Consider the following 20,418-nt stretch of genomic DNA (forward strand, 5'->3'; position numbering starts at 1 on the left):
TACCTTTACACTAGCTATTGGTCCACTCCGTCTGTATGTATTTCATGAACATATATATAAACATTTATCCCTCCTCTTCCTGCAGAAGTGCACTTTATTCTGACGATAAAACAAGAAGAAGAGTTCTAGTTGAGCCGGATCGTCATCAGAATGTCAGAAGTATTCCAGCAGAGCCACGATGTGACATCAAAACTCTTTCAGGAGGCCAAAGAGGTCAAAATGTGGTAAGAAGGTTGTGTGTGTGTGTGTGTGTGTCTGTGTGTGTGTGTGTGTGTGTGTGTGTGTGTGTGTGTGTGTGTGTGTCCGATCGGTATGATGCAATCTACTGAGATAACAACAGCTGATGAAACAGGAATGAGTGTCTAGTGTGTGTGGACCTCAGGGGACGGCCTGAGTACAGCCACTCTGCAAACAGCTAATTATCACCCAGTGGTCACAGTGTGGCGGCCTCAAGAACCTCAATAATATGATATGATATAACATAATATGATATTATATGATATAATATGACAATATATAATGTAATATAATATAATATGATATGATATGATATAATGTAATATGATACATGATATGATATGATATGATATAATATAATATGATATAATATAATATGATATGATATGATATCATATAATATGATATGATATGTTATGTTTCTATAGAGTTATTCTTAATGCTCGTCATCGGAGCCACCGGGTTGGATTCTGGTGAAACCAGATGAACTCATGCAGGTTCACCAGAACCTCCTTCAGCTCAGACTCGTTATTATCTTCACACTGAGTGTTTGATTACCCATCTGAGGCTTCTTTGTTTTCATGAATATGAGGCAGCTGCACACTGTAAATGATCAAAGTCTACAAATAGCAGTAATAATAACAAAATGCTTTCTTTGATTTATTCTTTTTAATTTTTCACAATACAATTCAAAACCACGTTTTTGATATACTGACAAACACTGAAAAACAAAAGTCAAAGAGAAAACTCATCAGTATCATGAAAGAAGTGATTATTGTTTGACAGCAACAACAGTGTGGTTTATGTTGTTAATGTCTCTCCTGATAGAATTTGACTCCACTTTGCCTCTCAGGGCACCAAATGACAGAAGCACACGCTCCTGCTGTCAACGCTGTTGATTTAACGAGACACCCAGAAACAATGATGTCAATAAAGTTCATCAAAAACAAACATTTCAGAGTGTTGATAGAATAAAAATGTTGTGTTGTGTTGTTAAGTCAGCCTGAAGAAGCGCTCTGTATTTAGTGTTGGAGCGTTTTTAATTATTACGATCACATTGTTGGAGTTGATGGTGCTTGATACTGTGGCTCATGGACGCTTCATGCTACATGCTACATGCTACATGCATTACCTACAGGCCACAGTGTCAATGATCTCTTTATCACTCAGAATTGTTGAGACTAGATAGTTTCATTTCATGTGTTCTGACTGATTTACACAACACAATGAATATAGATTACATTCTAATCTAAGAACTCTTTAACTCTTACAATCACATGTCTAATATCTGTCTAATACATTTCTCCTGTGTTGTTCTTTCACATAACTATATTCAAAGGACATGCAGGGAGTCTCCAGTATATTCTCCATCTTATTAAGGGTCCTTGACTGGAAAAAGATTGAGACACTTCTGCATTAGACCGTTTTGCAGAACAATCCTCTCAGGTGTTTATAAATTTCTTTCATTTTCAGTCCGTATATGATCGGATTAAAGAGAGGATGATACAAAATCATTTGTAAACTCAATATAAATTGTAAAGTTTTGGGAAAATTATCATCCAGTCGAGCCAAAAGAACATCATACGTAGCCAAACAAGAAAAGCTGATTAGAACCAGCAGGTGAGGTAAACAGGTCTGTGCAGCTTTGCTCCTGACTTCTCTGCTGCTTCGATAGGTTATTATAAATATCTTTGCGTATGTAAAAACTATGAAGAGCAAAGGGAGGAGTACCACATCTACAAGCACGATCAAGCCAAATATATTCAGCAGTTGTGATCTCACACAGTGAAGTTTGTGAACTGTGCTGTTGCAAATGATTCCTTTCAAAGTAAAGCTACAGAGTTTTATAGAAGCACTTTGCGGTATCAGCACTGACATCTGACAGGCAGGCACAATCCAAGCTAAGATCAGGAGGATTTTAACAGTGTTTTTCTTCATGATGGTTGGATATTTCAGAGGTTTACATATAGACACATATCTGTCATAGGCCATGACTGACAACAGCAAGAACTCTGAACCAGCCAGAGTGTAATATATAACCCACTGGAAGAGACAGGCTGAGTAAGATATGATCTGTTTCTCAGATAAAAAGTCATTCAGAAGCTTTGGGTAGATAGCAGTGCTGTAAAGAACAGAGTTGATTAATAAAGCTGCAATAAATACGTACATAGGCTCATGGAGGTTTTTGTGAATCACTATAATGCACACAATAGTAGAATTACTGCAGATTATTAGAATATATGCTGTAAACATGATCACAAAGTACAGAAATCCATATTTGTTCACTTCCACATGCCCACCAAAAGTTATATATGTCACATTTAATTCATTATCCATTCAGGACAAAACTAAATGTTAATAGATGAAACAGGTGCCTGACTAGAAGTCTCATACCACCTGCATCACACGATTTGATTCAGTCATCCGTACCTTGATGTGCACCAGCAAACACACAAACAGAGAAATGTGGCCTGTTTTTATCTGACTGTTTCAGCCTCCATGAAGCTCATTACACTCTGCAAAGGAAAAGCTGCCAACATGTAAACAACTTCATTGCATATTTCAAACTTATTACATATTATATTTCAGTTCAATGAATGGAGAATAGATGTATCCAGGTTACCAAGGCTCACAAGGGAAAACATTAACATTATTCACAGACAGAGTCACAGCTGTTATCAACCAGTTTGAAAAGCTTTCACAGTTTATGGAAGTTGTCCATAGTACATATATCAACAAGTATCAACAAAATATACCGTTAATAGTGTTCATACCAGTCCTGTGGTCTCTTCAGCTCATAAAGTCATAAAGACATTCAGTCAACAGTCTCTGCATCAGTGTAGTAAATACACTGCATCCTCCCCTGACCTAGAGCACACTGAGGAAGCTGCTGCACTTTTATCATGTTGTTCTCCAGAACTGAGAACAACAACCTGTGCACACAAGGTCCAAAGGGAGATACGGTGTGTCACAAACAGACTACATGTGTTTGACTCTCGTGTTGCCAAGTTATACCCAAGTCCAGACTTCTAAATGTATCAAGTGTTTCTAGTATTTGAAATTTTCCATTATTTGGTGTTGCACACTTTTGAGGTCACAGAGTTCAGGACACACTGACATCACATGCAAACACATCCTCTTCAAACATATATTAAAAAGTCTTCAAGGGCGGATATTTCATTTCACTGTTTGTTATAAAAAAGAGCAAATTCTGAAGGGAACACCAAAGGTGCTGCCAAAAGTCAGGAACGACTGAATAAAGGACGTGTTTGATGGGATGATTGTGTGTCGAGGAGTCGGATGAAAAGGGGCACTATGACGGGGGGAAGAACGGGAGTCAAAGGTTGGTCGAGGTTGTGATCGGTTGGATGATTGGGGCCAAGGTTTTCTGTTTCATCATCCCCCAAAGTAACTTGACTGGACTCGGTGTGAATGGGCTTTTTGGATGTCACTATGGTGGCCTTGGATGTAGTTATGGTAAACTTGGTTAGACCAGCGGCCGAGAACTTTAATCGTGTGTCTGGGATTCCTTGTCTGGAAGCGGTTGAAGTGACTCCAATGTGAAAGGAGTGACCAGGGTATAGATCGAGAGAAATCGGGAGGCATGGAAGAGCCAAGCATTGAAAACACGGAATGAGCACATGTAGGTAAGGTGAAAGAACGGCGTAACGGGGCACTGATGACGCAGTGGGTGGCTGGTGTGAAGGAGCCCCACTCAAGTTGCAAGCCAGAAAAGAGCATGCCACAAACACAAGGTAATAGAGCTCTGAGTCAATTGAACTGCTGGAAGCGGCCTGCGGCTTGGGATGCAAAGAGGACCTGATTTATATATATATGGAAAACAGAGTTGCCAAACTGTAGAGTCAAATCCAAGATGGTGGATGTGTAGTAGTTCAGCTCAGCTATACGAACAGGGAAGACTGAACAGTTTGTGTCGCAAAAAAAATAAATGGATAATTACACTGCTCTGAGTAATCTTGAATCTTGAGCCAATGGTTGTCTGAGCTGGGCTGAACCATAAGGTATTGAGTCTCACAGTTTTTAAGAACTGAACTTAGGAACTTCAGTGGTCTCTTTAAGCTGAGTAGGTGTTCCAGGCACTCAAGCAACATTTCATCACAGCTCTTCTCCTGATCTTTCCTGAGGTTAGTTTCCCCAAACTTTTTGGGATGGGCATGTCAACAGCCTGAATAACTACTCCATAAGTGGCAACTACTAATAATATAACCATGAACTTAATATATAAAAAACTTGTAGGCAATGCTAGTGTATCGCCTTCGCCCTTTGCTAATGGAGCTTTTTCCACAGGTCACAATTATTACAGAGAGTTTGTCAAGCAGAAATGAGAGTGGACAGGGTCTTTGGCAGACTCAAGGGCATGTGGTCATATCTGATGAGGCAGAAACACTATATCTGGTGAAGATATCCAGGATGTAGAATATAATGCTAGAAATGGAGTAAAAGACTTCAGAAAAACGGCCTAGGGACTGGACAGCAGCAGATCAATAGACTTCAGAAGATCGGCCTATGTACTGAAAATAGCGGATCAAGAGACTTCAGACGAACGTTCTGGGTATTGGAAAGCAGCGGAAAAAAAGAGGACAGTTGCTCAGGAGGGCAAGCTTTAAAGAGCCACGGGAGCCATAGGAGCTACGCCTTCTTCTGGGTACTCCAACATGTAGGTACCCCTTGAAAATTGCAAGGTAAGACCCAATGAAATATAGTTGAAGGACATCAGGGTGGGTAATCAACTGCACCATTAAAGACTTGTTGGGTTCAGGAGATTCAGGATCAGGGAATCGAGTTAACTCAGGTAAGGCAGGCATCAGGGCTAGCATTTTTGGAAGAAGTGTTTATTACTTGCAATTGTTGAGGCTTGTAACGGGTGTGGTAAGGACCCAGAAGCAGTACGACGGACACACAGAATAGTTGAACAAAGTTTTATTTCAGGCAGAAGACACAACAGGCAAACAGTCTCGGATCAGCTCACATGGAGAAATCCACTCAGTGGAACGCCAAGCCGTCAGGGGAGAAGGCAGACAGAAACCAGAGGAAGCAGAGGCTATTCTCATGGTCGGGGACAGAAGGCTATGGCAATTTACCGGGGCAGAGGCAAGGCAAAAATCTCGTGGTCGGGGAGAGAAAGCTGATGCAAGGTGGAGAGGTCCAAACAGGCAGGGTGGTCAACGGGAAAACAGACTGAGGGTAAACACGGAAACTGAAGGGACTGCTCCAGATGTCCCAAAAGTCCAAAACATCTCAACAAGGGGAGCCGGTAGGGGCCCGGATGAGGGTTAGAACTCCTCCGAGGCCGCAGAGTCAGAGGAAGGCGAGGAAAGACCCTCATTTTCTGAACAGGGAGCCTGCTGGGTGTTCCCAGCAGGAGTTTTAGTCCTGGAAGGCTGGTCCGGGTGCTGTCGATGAAAATTGTCGATGAGTCGGGGGTCGCAGATGTTACGAGCCGGAACCCATTGCCTCTCCTCCGGACCGTATCCTTCCCAGTCGACCAGGTACTCAAGACCTCATCCCCAGCGGCAGGAGCGAAGCAGGCGATGAACCGTGTAGACAGGGCCTCCTTCGAAAAGGCGAGGGGGCGGAGGAGGAGCAGCTGGCACCAATGGACTCTCTCGGACAGGTTTGACATTAGATACGTGGAACATGGGGTGGATGCACATGGATCTGGGGAGCTTGAGCCTCACTGTCGATCAGAGGGTCAGAGGGTGCGGTCGACAACCACACCCTCTGACCCACCTGGTAGATGGGGGCTGGAGTGCGGTGTCGAGCAGGGTTGCTCTGGCCTTTGTCCAGGTCTGGCGGCAACTGCGGTTCATAGTCTCGACTGAAGGGCAGGAAAGCTCCTTCTCCAACACGGGGAACAGAGGAGGCTGGAACCCATATGCGCACTGGAAGTATGACAAGCCTGTGGCGGAGCTGGTCAGGGTGTTGTGAGTGTATTCTACCCACATCAGCTGACGGGACCAGGTGGCAGGATTCTGGGAGACCAAGCAACAGAGGGCCGTTTTCATCTCCTGGTTCTTCCTCTCCGTCTGGCCGTTGGATTGGGGGTGAAAACCAGAGGACAGACTGACGGTGGCACCCAGCAGAGCGCAGAATTCCCTCCAGAAGATGGAGGTGAACTGAGGACCTCGGTCGGAGACTACGTCAACTGTGATCCCATGCAGGCGGAAGATGTGCAGGGAGATGAGTTCTGCCGTCTCATTAGCAGACAGGAGTTTTGGCAGAGGAATTAAATGGGCCAGCTTGCTAAATCTGTCGATCACTGTCAGGATGGCGGAGTGGCCCTCAGATGGTGGGCGCCCAGTGACAAAGTCCAGGGAGATGTGGGACCACAGACGATGAGGCACTGGGAGAGGCTGCAGGAGTCCGGCCGGAGCCTGGTGAGAAGGCTTGTGTTGATTGCAGACTGGGCAGGAGTTGATGAATTCCCTGGTGTCCTCGTTGAACGAGACCCACCAGAAGCACTGCTGAAGAGCATCCTGGGTCCTTTGGATGCCCGGGTGACAGGTAAGTTTTGAGGAGTGGGCCCACTGGAGGACGTCAGACTGAAGGGCCTGAGGGACGAATAGGCTGTTAGGAGGACACGCGCTGGGACCGGCTTGACCCTCAGTTGCGGCCCTCACTAATTCCTTAATCTCCCAGGTTAGGACAGCAACTTGGCAGGAGTCAGGAAGGATGGAAGAGAAGCCAGAGGTAAGTTCCTCCTCCCCCTGGAACTGACAGGAAAGGGCATCAGGCTTGACATTGTGGGACCCGGGGCGTTAGGAGAGAGTGAAGTGGAACCGTGTGACGAATAGAGACCACCTGGCCTGTCGAGAATTGAGTCTCTTGGCTTTGTGGATGTACTCAAGGTTCTTATGGTTGGTCCAAACCAGGAATGGGAGTTTGGTCCCCTCCAGCCAGTGACGCCACTCCTCCAGGGCCAGCTTCACTGCTAGTAGTTCCCTGGTTGCCAATGTCATATTTTCTCTCGGCGTGGGAAAGCCGAAGAGAGAAAAAAGCGTAGGGATGGTCAGTGGCAGAGCATTGGGACAGGACGCCCCCAAACCCCCACGTAGAATGCATCCACCTCCACCGCAAATTGTCTGTCAGGGTCCGGGACTTAGAGAATGGGTGCTGAGGTGAACCTGTACTTAGGGTTCTGAGAGGCTTCCTTGGCTGCGGCAGTCCAAAGGAAGGGAATCTTGGAGGAGGTGAGGGCAGTGATTGGGGAAGCTACCAAGCTTTAATTCCTGATGAACCTCCGATAGAAGTTGACAAACTCCAGGAAACATTGAAGCTGCTTGTGGGAGTTTGGGACAGACCAGGTAGTGACGGTAGCAAAAGTAGCTTGGCATGGAATAGTGGTCTTTGGCAGAAGGAGGGTCGTTAAACTGCTCGGCTCACCAGTACCTCCTTGTTTACTGGTGAGCCCGGGTTTTTACCGGGCAGTTGTGAGCAAAATGACCGGCCTGGCCTGGCAGCACTCTCGTTCCTCTGTGGAGAGTCTAGTACATCCCACTTGCATGGGTTCGGTCTCTCGAGGAGACAGGTGGATCGGCGTATAATCAGTGGTTGTTAGACGAGTGAGGCGAGAAGGTGAGTGTGATGCAGAGTGACGGGGGAGTATGGAAGCTGCCTAAACTTAACTCACTAGCTGTGATCAGTTGTGATCAGTTGTGATCAGTTGTGATCCGTCTTCATCAGAAACAGACGTCACTTCACAGGGAACTTCAGAGGAAACTTCTCATTTCTCTAAAAACATGTTTCGAGTGATTTCGAGTGAAGGAAACATGGATGTAAATAAGAGACTTTGAAGTCTTCACAGCTGGTTTCATATCTTCCTCTTTTTAATCCTTTAATCAAAACCAGACTGAAGATGAGAGAAATCTCTGAGGACCTCCAGGTGTTGTTATGTCAGGTGACATCACACCAACACTGTTCGATGATGTCACTTTTTCGGGGGGTTTTTCAGTGGAGGAAGTACTCACGTTTGATCGTTTACATAATATAAAGTACTTATACCACACTTTAAAAATACTCAAAGTAAAAGTACAGTTTCTCCACCAAATCATGTTTCTACCTTTACACTAGCTATTGGTCCACTCCGTCTGTATGTATTTCATGAACATATATATAAACATTTATCCCTCCTCTTCCTACAGAAGTGCACTTTATTCTGACGATAAAACAAGAAGAAGAGTTCTAGTTGAGCCGGATCGTCATCAGAATGTCAGAAGTATTCCAGCAGAGCCACGATGTGACATCAAAACTCTTTCAGGAGGCCAAAGAGGTCAAAATGTGGTAAGAAGGTTGTGTGTGTGTGTGTGTGTGTGTGTGTGTGTGTGTGTGTGTGTGTGTGTGTGTGTGTGTGTGTGTGTGTGTGTCCGATCGGTATGATGCAATCTACTGAGATAACAACAGCTGATGAAACAGGAATGAGTGTCTAGTGTGTGTGGACCTCAGGGGACGGCCTGAGTACAGCCACTCTGCAAACAGCTAATTATCACCCAGTGGTCACAGTGTGGCGTCCTCAAGAACCTCAATAATATAATATGATATAACATAATATGATATTATATGATATCATTTAATATAATATAATATAATATGATATAATATAATATGATATTATATGATATGATATGATATTATATAATGTAATATAATATAATATAATATGATATAATATAATATAATATGATATTATATGATATAATTTAATATAATATAATATGATATTATATGATATAATGTAATATAATATAATATAATATGATATAATATAATATGATATGATATGATATGATATGATATGATATAATATAATATGATATAATATAATATAGTATTATATGATATAATATAATATGATATTATATGATATAATGTAATATAATATAATAAAATATGATATTATATGATATGATATGATATAATGTAATATAATATGATATGATATGATATGTTTCTATAGAGTTATTCTTAATGCTCGTCATCGGAGCCACCGGGTTGGATTCTGGTGAAACCAGATGAACTCATGCAGGTTCACCAGAACCTCCTTCAGCTCAGACTCGTTATTATCTTCACACTGAGTGTTTGATTACCCATCTGAGGCTCCTTTGTTTTCATGAATATGAGGCAGCTGCACACTGTAAATGATCAAAGTCTACAAATAGTGGTAATAATAACAAAATGCTTTCTTTGATTTATTCTTTTTAATTTTTCACAATACAATTCAAAACCACGTTTTTGATATACTGACAAACACTGAAAAACAAAAGTCAAAGAGAAAACTCATCAGTATCATGAAAGAAGTGATTATTGTTTGACAGCAACAACAGTGTGGTTTATGTTGTTAATGTCTCTCCTGATAGAATTTGACTCCACTTTGCCTCTCAGGGCACCAAATGACAGAAGCACACGCTCCTGCTGTCAACGCTGTTGATTTAACGAGACACCCAGAAACAATGATGTCAATAAAGTTCATCAAAAACAAACATTTCAGAGTGTTGATAGAATCAAATATAAAGTATATCTATTTTATATTTAAAAATATAGATTACATTCTAATCTAAGAACTCTTTAACTCTTACAATCACATGTCTAATATCTGTCTAATACATTTCTCCTGTGTTGTTCTTTCACATAACTATATTCAAAGGACATGCAGGGAGTCTCCAGTATATTCTCCATCTTATTAAGGGTCCTTGACTGGAAAAAGATTGAGACACTTCTGCATTAGACCATTTTGCAGAACAATCCTCTCAGGTGTTTATAAATTTCTTTCATTTTCAGTCCGTATATGATCGGATTAAAGAGAGGATGATACAAAATCACTTGTAAAGTCATTATAAAATGTTTTTAAGACAGTTTTCGGAAACTCAGATTCCAGTTTAACTGTAATGACATCATACGTAACCAAACTACAAAAGTTGATCAAAACCAGCAGGTGAGGTAAACAGGTCTGTGCAGCTTTGCTCCTGACTTCCCCACAACTTTTGTAGGTTATTATAAATATTTTAGTGTATGTAAAAAGTATGAAAATCACAGGGAAAAGGATTACATTAAATAAAACAATCACACCGTACACAGATAGTACTGTGGAGCTCAAACAGTGAAGTTTGTAAATTAAATTGTTGCAAAAGATTCCTTTCAATGTAAAGCTACAGAGTTTGGTATCAGCACTAAGTGTGACTGGAACTGCAATCTGACCTGCAGGAACAAACCAAGCTACAGCCAGAAAGATACAGACGGTTGTTTTTCTCATGATGGTTGGATATTGCAGAGGTTTACATATAGACACATATCTGTCATAGGCCATGGCTGACAACAGCAAGAACTCTGAACCATCTAAAGAGTAATAAAGAAAACACTGGAAGAGACAGGCCGAGTAAGATATGATCTGTTTCTCAGATAAAAAGTCAATCAGAAGCTTTGGGTAGATAGCTGTGCTGTAAAGAACAGAGTTGATTAATAAAGCTGCAATAAATACGTACATAGGCTCATGGAGGTTTTTGTGAATCACTATAATGCACACAATAGTAGAATTACTGCAGATTATTAGAATATATATTGTAAACATGATCACAAAATAAACATATCTGTACTTAGGCAGATCCACATGCCCACCAAAAGTTACATATGTCACATTTAAATCAGCATCCATTAATGATTTCAAAGAAAATCAACCAGGCAGGTTATGAAACATGTGAATCAAAAAACTATTACCTTTTAGATCGTTTAACTTACAGTTACCTTCACCTACCTCCAGAATTCTGAAAGTGAACTGTTTCGGCTCAGCGGATGGTTTTTTGTTATAAGATTCCTTCACCCTCCATGGATCTAATTACAACTCTATAACAAGATCTACCAACATGTAAACAACTTTATCAAACTCTGGAGGCCTACGCAACGTTTCTGGGGACCCAAAGCTGGTGATGTAATCTTCAGTGACCCAACAAGTTCTGTTGTCATGGAGGACAGAACTTTTACAGATATATTCTATATATTTTACAACCACTGTTCCCCAATCAGGTAAAACTGTGACATTACCCACTTTCACTACTAAATACAGAAAAATGAAACACAAAAGCACCATTAATAGACAGCAAATCCAACGTATCTTCATACAACGGTTGACGGCTGACAAATCATACACTCCCTTTGCACTTTTAATTCAACAGAGTTGCTCTGAAGTTCTGGGTGATTTAACTCATCACAGCCTCTAGATCAGAGGTCTTCAACACGGGGTCCGTGACCCCTAGGGGGTCCGCGAAATTTTTGGTTGATTAAACAATTTTCTTTTTTTTTTCTAAACATGAATCTGTCCATTATTTTAATAGTTCAGTATTGTATGCAAGATAACAGGTATGTTTATGCATGGCAGTGGTACTAATAGGCCATCACTCATTTTCATATCCACATTTATGTTTAAAATAAAAACGTCAATTGGAATAGCTTGTGTGCAGGATTATCATACAATGTATGTTTCTAAATGGCAGTGGCACGGCCACCTTACTGACTGTACCTTTAAAATATAAACATGAATATATGAACCTGTGTATTATTTGAATAGCTTAGTATTGAATGCACAATAACAAGGTATGTTTATACATGGCGCTAGGCCCAGTTTAATATAAAACACAATTTTATAAAATATACTGTATATAGTAGGGAGGCCCTGCTCCATCTCTCTATCAGTTTGGGGATCCTTGGCCTGAAAAACGTTGAAGACCTCTGCTCTAGATGGATATTCACCCCGAACCAGAGGATGAATTTTACCAACTTTAGCTCTAGCCACAAGAGTCTAGTCAGGCGGCAACCTCCAGTTCTGAAGAGTGAAGTCAAAGCTTCATGTGTTAAAGCTGCATTCTCTCTAGTGCCCACCAGGGGGCGACTCCTCTGGTTGTATAGAAGTCTAGTCTAAAATGACTCTACTTCTCTCTTGATTTATTCCCTCAGTAAACATTGTAAACATGAGTTTATGGTCTCAATCTCTAGTTTACAGTCTTCTTCAATACAGCATGATGTTCATTTAGTACATTATGGTCCATTTAGAGTCAAACTGACCATAAAGCAGGGGATGCTTAAGGGGCGGGGCTACAAAGTGATTGAGAGGTCTCTACCAGAGACGTATACGGCATCTCTACGTCACTCTTCAGTCCAGATGTGGTCACTTCCTGTTCAAGTATGTAGTTGGTGGTAGTAGTAGTAGACATTTTTCAATCCAGCCAATTACTTTGGAGGAAAAGGGGCTCGATGTAAGATAAAGCGCTCGCAGATCACTATTCGGGGCGATTAGCTCACTAGGCTAAGAGGGTTGTCTGGGAACCGGAGGGTCGGCCGTTCGATCCTTGACTGGGAGGGACATGAGCTGAGCTGAGTCAAAGTGTCCTTGAGCAAGACACTGTCCCCATTGCAGCTCCCCGTGTGCTATGGGGACAAATATAGTCTAATAAAATAAAAAATAAAATAGCCATCAGCTTGGTAGCTCAGTCAGCTGTAAGTGGACCGCTGAGTTGTCCACAACAAGCAGTCCACTTTGCAAGAACAGAGTAGTTGCGATGGTCTGCTGGTATCTGATTAGAGATGAGACGCTCTTTGCCATCTAACTAATGTATTTTCAAAGAGATGTATTTCATCTCTGAAGTTCTGGTGGTCGCGGAGGATTTTCTGGCCATCCTGACTGGACTTTTTGCTTTTAGCTTGGTGAGTTGCAGTCCGCTGTCTTTATCTCCACCATCACTCAGTTGTAGATGCTGCAAAAAGCATCAGTTCTATCAGAACTGGAGAGTTTTTCTCTATTGAAAAGATGTTTCCGCTTTTCTGCTGCTACTACTGCTTTGGTAAGAGTTTGATTGACAGATGGTTCATCCAATCACCTGCCAAGTAGTTTTTGAAAGTGATTGTACTTTTCCAAATAGTTTCCAAAGAGGGAATCTCAGATTGTTCTGTCTAACAAACCATTCGGCGTGTCAGGTTAGCTGTTGCCGGACTGTTGGAAGAATTAGAAATAAGTTATTTGTCTACTCGGACCTTCTACGACCACAACAGAAATAAGGTTTGAGACTTTTTTTGCATTGTCCTTGATTTTCTTCTATTTGTGCATGTTCATTGGTGTTGGAACAATGATAGTTTCTTTTTCTTTTCAAATAAATTGTAGAAAAAAAAAAAATTCAACAATTTCAGGGGTCTTGAATGCCTCTGGGTTTCAGCCCATCAGCCCGTTTTTACTGCTATTTTCTCTTCCTGAGAAGCTGTTGCTTGCATCGGTAGGTTTGTCCTTCGGCGGTATGAAACAGACAAGATTTGTTTGTGTCTAAAGGATGGATGACTACATCAGGTCTTTACAGTCTGTCCTCCCTGCCCTTTGGTGGTGCTGACTATGTCTTTGTGTTGCAGAGGTAGTGCAGTCTTTGCTGGACACACAGCCTTCATAGGGCTTCAAATGCTTGCTTGTGGTTCTTCTCAGCCATGCAGGTGAATTATACCTGTTGACTCAGTTTGTTGGGCTTTTTGCTTTGTCCGGTATACATTTGGGAGATCTTCAATTCTGTTAAACAATCCATTAATTTAGGGGAAACTGGGACTTGGTGTGACTTGCTCATTGCCTCACAAAGCTCTCAGAGATGACGATCTCTGACACTCCGTGTCTCTAGCATTGTTGTGACAGTTCCTTCTTTGCTTGATTCCGTCCAAATCAACCAGCTGTACTATGGACTGCATAGCAATCACTCAAAGTGTTTTACAACATGAGTCAGGAGTTCAGGTGCATCCTTACAGTGCCCATGCATGCCGTTGGCTGCCCTTGCCGACTTCCATCCTGATTTCCTGATCCCTGGCTCCACCGATCTGGTTAAACCTCCAGAATGGTTCTGCCCGTCTGGTTTTCCTCACGTCTGTCCTCCAGAGCTCCACCACCTTAGGCCCCGTCTCTCTGCTCTTCATCTCCCAGGCCCACTGCCTGTGAATCCTGATTCTACCTCAGTCCTTCTATTACTAGATCTCAGGGTGGCTTTAGATACCACAGATTTCCTTGACAGGCTGGAAATTCACTTTTGTGTCTCTGGTCCGGCTCTCACATAGTGAAAATCTTATCGATCTGAAAGACCACCGTGTGTTTCCTACAATAATATTAGAACAGAAATTCCTGATGTGATATTATTGTAGGTTACTGAGATGCTGGTCTTTGGCCCTGCTCCACATAGACACCAATTTGATCAAGTAACAGTAACTCTTAGTATTGTGTTTGAGCCTACCCTCTCTTCTGATCAATAATTCACCAACTGCCTTTCTTCACCCACGCAACATAACTTAAATTTAAGTTTACAATCCAATATTCATTTGCTCAATGCACTTTCTTTAAACGGCGAGTGGCAAGGACTCTGTTAGTGAAACATTCTCAATGGACTTTATCCGCCCTTATCAGCAACAATTTTCAACTCAGCTCTCTAAAAAGAGAAGGAAAAAAGCCTAGTCATTTCCACTCTAAGAGCAACAGAGGAGTGCATACATTTGCAGTTTGAATCTTCTGATTCCTCATTTTTATTTTATCTTCAGTTGCTATAAGAGCTTACAGTGTTCCCTGGACTGGCAGACTATTGTCTCCTTCCCTAAACACCACAATTCAATGTAGATCCAAAGGTCTGCTGGCCTGACATCATTGAGTTTTAATCAAAGCCTCCTTTTATAGACACTGTTTGGAAAAACGACATCAGCTCCCAGCAGCATGGTTGTTTTATTATTCAAGCAGTAAACTATTTCTCATAAGGCCAGACTCTCCTCAAACCCTGTACTTTCTATACATATGATATGGTATTGTCCTGCCAAAACTATCACATGCTCACAGTCTACTTCTTGACAGTTCTTTGTTTAATTTTTCATTCATGAAAAACCTGCATTATTTATGGCTAAACCAGAAGCTTAATTGTTCTGGACCCCCACTGACTCGTACTCTTACATCTCCAAGACAGTTACAACTCTTCACTTAACACTTTATTAACACTTAGTTTAACATACTTAACATATATTGTTTGTTTGTAAATCATACTTTATTGTAAATTTTCACAATTTTATATTCATGTCTTCTACTATTGCAAAGTATTTAATTTCATGCACTAATCACAGTTCCAAATCCTTGTATGTGCAAACAAACTTGGCAATAAACCATTTCTGATTTCTGCCAGTTGAAGCTGACAATACTTGACATCTCTGGCACTGATGAAATGTGCTGTCAGTACCTTATTTCTATTATTATTCATTTTCTGTTGATGGGATTGCTATATTTTAAATTCAACCTTTATTTCACCACAAATATGACGTATTGAAATTCAAAATCTCTTTTTGAGGGAGTACTGGACAAAACAGCAGCATTAAAACGTTTCTTGTTGTTGCTGAATTGTTGGTTTTCCTTTTCTTGCAGAGTGGATTTCCCATAGTGGCATCAATGCACCGTTCACTATTTGTTATATCAAACTTGATAAACAAATGTGTCACATTGATGGGAGAAACATTGGAACAGGCCATTTAAAGTGACATGCTCCCTCTACAGATTGCACATGACTGACGTACAAAGCTGCAGCTGACAGTAACAAAGATATATTGTTGAATAACTGCAGCACATTGAGTAGTCATTGCATTGTTCAAACTGAAGATTCTCTTTTCTGTTTCCATGACGAACAGTAAAGAGGATTGTTCCTCCTTCCAAAAGGTCTGAGCATTCACATCTCTGGATTATTATCACAGGAGGAATAAGTGCTCATTGGCATCATTAACATCACTACTACTGTAACATTACATTTAATACATTACATCACTTTGGCTTGACAGAACAACCTCTTCAGGTGTTTAGAGATTTCTTTCATTTTTAGTCCATATATAACTGGATTTAATAGAGGATAATAGAAAAACGCTTGTAAAGTCATCATGAAATGTAAATCAGATCCCAGTTGAATTATAATGACATCATATCCACACAAAGATGAAAAGCAGATTAAAACTATCAGGTGGGGTAAACAAGTCTGTGCAGCTTTTTTCCTGACATTTCTACCACTTCTATAGGACATTATAAGTATTCTGGTATATGTAAACAGTATGAAGAACAAAGGGAAAAGTGCCATGTTAAGCAGCGCAAGCACATCAAATATAAATAGTGCTCTTGAACTCTCACAGAAGAGTTTGTAAAGGGAATTGTTACAAAAAAATGCTCCTAAAGTTGAATTACAGAGTTTTGAGTTAGTAACCAGTGTTACTGAGACTGCCATCTCACCAGCAGGCACAAGCCAAGCTAGAACCAGAATACTACTCACTGTGCTTTTTCTCATGATGGTTGGATATCGCAGAGGTTTACACATAGCCACATACTGTACGTACCTGTCATAAGACATGGCTGACAATAGGAAGAAATCTGAAGCACTTAAGGTGTAATATACAAAAAACTGAGAGAGACATGCTGAATATGATATGATCTGTTTTTCAGATAAAATGTCACTTAACAACTTTGGGTACATAGCAGTGTTGTAAACAACAGAGTTCAGTAGCAAAGCTGCAAAGAAAATGTGCATTGGCTCATGGAGGTTATTGTGCATCAAAATAAGGTACACAATGGTGCAATTAAAGCAGATTGTTAGAATATATACTGTAAACATAATAAAAAAATAAAAATACCTGTATTTTCCCATTTCCACATACCCACCAAGAGTTATATATGTTACATTAAATTCATCAACCATTAAAAGTGTCATAATTTAAACCCTTACTTCATAAGAATGGTAGATTGTTTAACAAGCATCAATGAATAAACTGAGAAAAGAAGCCTCACTATGAAGATTGCATTAATATAGAACATGTATTTATCATATTCATTTACAGATACCTGACCTCGGACTGCACTGGATGTGTGCTCATCTTCAGATATAAGAAAGTGAAGTGTTTGAGTCAGATGAACTATCTTATGACCTTTCTTCACCCTCCATGGATTTCATTAATTCTTTCACATAGAGTTATCATTTGAATAACTTTATCAAACTCTGGAGGCCTGAACCCATAGGTCTTAAACTTTGTTTCCATCAATGTGTGTTCTCTTAATATGTTTTTGCGCCTCCTAAAACATACATTTGTTTACCACTTTGCATTGATAACTGTCGAAGGGTTGGTGCAAGGCCCTGATCAATGACCTGCATGTGCACTAACCACAATACAACACACATAGATAGTCAGGTTCAACTTCAAGTTACACTGTACAATTTCCTATTAACACAGTTTAAAGTCCTAAAACTATTTAAGATATTAAATATAGCAAATTACAAATGTAAACATAACATACATTACAACGCTTAGGCAATAAACATGACATGACTTGTGTAGGAAGCTGTGCAAATATGTGGAGATAACAAGCTCTCCAAAATTAAACAACAAAATATATTGTTGGTTCCATAACGCCAAAAAGAAACATTTTATGATCTGACCACCCTACTGGAAGATGGTCCAAGGCAAGCCTGAGTCAGCTCTAACTTTAAGCTTTATCAAAAAGTTTTAAACATACTTTTAAACGTAGAGAGGGTGTCTCCCTGACAAATGGCAACCAGGATGGACAGGGTTACAGCCCTATCCACATCTTCCAACATGAAGAACTCAAGCAAGCTACAGACCTGATAATCCGATCTTCGTGCGATCCTAAAAGTAGCTCCTGACCTTGCAGAGAGAGGAGAGCCACAGAAGGTGGCGAGCGAGAGGGCAAGAGAGAGGTAGCATTTCTTTCAAATGAAGGTTGACGGTAGACTTCAGTATGAAGGAGCCCTGCCTGAGTGAATGGGAGGAAGTGGTGAGGAGGGCGAGATCTAGGTCGAAACCAGGCCCGAGTAGAGTGCCGTACAAGGTTTAAAAGTGCCGTCTGAAGTTACTCCACCTGTTTTGGAGGGCCCTGAAGGTGACCTGAAAGAGAGGGAAGATCAGAGATACACTAAGCGGGTATATATCCTAAAAGAGAAGATATACAATAACATTGATTCATTTTTAATTATCTTATTGCTTAGTGTGGAGAGCAAGATCTTCTTCAGGGTTGTGGCCAAGAGACTCTCGAACTTTCTGTTGAGTAAAAACTACATTAACACACTGGTGCAGAAGAGAGGCATAATGGGGTACCCAGGGGGCCTTTGACACAAAGGTGTGGTGACCCAGGATTTTCGAAAGGGTCCTGATCCTTGGTTCTGAAGGGAAGTTTCGCTTCAGGGTGAGAGAAGATCAAATCCCATCCGTCACAAAAAAACAGTGAAGAGCCTCTGGTAGGTCTTCAACTAAAGCCTGAAGGACACAGACGCCATCAAGGCTTCCCGTGCCAAACTTGATGCCTGGTTGATAGCTGTGTACAACTCAGCTCCCCAGAAATTTCAAGACTGGGACTTCCAAGAATCCTCTGGCCCCTAAGACCGCAATGCTTTTAATGCAATGTGAGCAACTATCTCCGTAGATGGCTTTGCTTGCTACACAGCTTGAGCGGCATTAGGTTGTATGGGAACATCAACAAGCTCAGGCTTCCTCAAGAAAGGATTAATCTTGGTGACGTGAACACAAAAGCATACCTGGATGAAGTACGAACAGGCAATGAAGCAGAGGATCCAGTTCTTGATACAAGGTGTCTACAATGTACTCTTCAACCCATTCAACCTGTTCACATGGGGCAAAGTAGAAACACACACCTGCCCCATGTGCTCCAAGTGGAACCTTGAACACATCCTGGGAAGCTGCTCCAAAGCACTGGGCAATGGGTGATATCACTGGAGACAAAAATAAATCATCAAATCCATTGCTGAGGCAATCAACAACAATATCAGCAACAGCTGATACACCCATGCTACGGCCAAGACAATCGTTTTTGTCACATAGGGAGAGCAGCCAAAGAAGCTACCCAAGAACTGCTCTGTTGGTCTGCTGTCCACGGCGCAAGACTAGGTGATGACAGTTGACGTGGAGAAGAAGCTGAAAATTCCTCCACATATCATCCAGTCTTCATTGAGACCAGACTCCCTGGTCTCTGAGGCCACTTGCTGGAGCTAACTGTATCATATTGTATTGTATTGTATTGTATTATATTATATTACATTACATTATATTACATTATATTATATTATATTACATTCTATTCTATTCTATTAAATTCTATTATATTCTATTCTATTTTATTATATTGATGTTGTTGAAGTGTTTGCTAACAGTTGTGTTTATGAGTTTAATTGCTCTCAAAGAACAAAGGAGTGGACCTGTTGACCACCTCTGACATAATCACCTATTACAGCACAAGTTACCGTGTCTTGGTTTGTTTGTTGTTTCTGATCACTGAGGCCCCTTGAGGCCCCTTGAGGCCCCTTGAGGACGCCACACTGTGACCACTGGGTAATAATTAGCTGTTTGCAGAGTGGCTGTACTCAGGCCGTCCCCTGAGGTCCACACACACTAGACACTCATTCCTGTTTCATCAGCTGTTGTTATCTCAGTAGATTGCATCATACCGATCGGACACACACACACACACACACACACACACACACACACACACACACACACACACACACACACACACACACAACCTTCTTACCACATTTTGACCTCTTTGGCCTCCTGAAAGAGTTTTGATGTCACGTCATGGCTCTGCTGGAATACTTCTGACATTCTGATGACGATCCGGCTCAACTAGAACTCTTCTTCTTGTTTTATCGTCAGAATAAAGTGCACTTCTGCAGGAAGAGGAGGGATAAATGTTTATATATATGTTCATGAAATACATACAGACGGAGTGAACCAATAGTTAGTGTAAAGGTAGAAACATGATTTGGTGGAGAAACTGTACTTTTACTTTGAGTATTTTTAAAGTGTGGTATAAGTACTTTAAATTATGTAAACGATCAAACGTGAGTACTTCCTCCACTGAAAAAAACCCAGAAAAAAATATTATTCTTTAAAGTGACATCATCAAACAGTGTTGGTGTGATGTCACCTGACACAACAACACCTGGAGGTCCTCAGAGATTTCTCTCATCTTCAGTCTGGTTTTGATTAAAGGATTAAAAAGAGGAAGATATGAAACCAGCTGTGAAGACTTCAAAGTCTCTTATTTACATCCACGTTTCCTTCACTCGTGTTGTTTCCATGGAAACCATGAAATATGTTTTTAGAGAAATGAGAAGT

General features: G+C 41.1%; 3 protein-coding genes across 3 annotated transcripts; all 3 read right to left on the minus strand.

Annotated features, from left to right (window-relative positions):
• Positions 1 to 1,653: 1,653 nt before the first annotated feature.
• LOC137890082 (olfactory receptor 11A1-like) lies at positions 1,654 to 2,574 on the minus strand. The gene has a single exon (XM_068734182.1). The coding sequence runs from the start codon at positions 2,572 to 2,574 to the stop codon at positions 1,654 to 1,656; it is 921 nt and encodes a 306-aa protein (XP_068590283.1).
• Positions 2,575 to 10,048: 7,474 nt separating this feature from the next.
• Positions 10,049 to 10,903, minus strand: LOC137890090 (olfactory receptor 13C2-like). Its single transcript, XM_068734193.1, has one exon. The coding sequence runs from the start codon at positions 10,901 to 10,903 to the stop codon at positions 10,049 to 10,051; it is 855 nt and encodes a 284-aa protein (XP_068590294.1).
• A 5,140-nt stretch (positions 10,904 to 16,043) lies between these two features.
• On the minus strand, positions 16,044 to 16,967 carry LOC137890102 (olfactory receptor 6N2-like). The gene has a single exon (XM_068734204.1). It carries the CDS (start codon positions 16,965 to 16,967, stop codon positions 16,044 to 16,046), a length of 924 nt encoding a protein of 307 aa, XP_068590305.1.
• Between the last annotated feature and the right edge of the window lie 3,451 nt (positions 16,968 to 20,418).

Source organism: Cebidichthys violaceus, unplaced genomic scaffold (assembly GCF_023349555.1).
Source record: "Cebidichthys violaceus isolate CVI_PGR_0920_01 unplaced genomic scaffold, fCebVio1.0.p SCAF_11, whole genome shotgun sequence".
Classification (NCBI taxonomy): Eukaryota; Metazoa; Chordata; class Actinopteri; order Perciformes; family Stichaeidae; genus Cebidichthys; species Cebidichthys violaceus.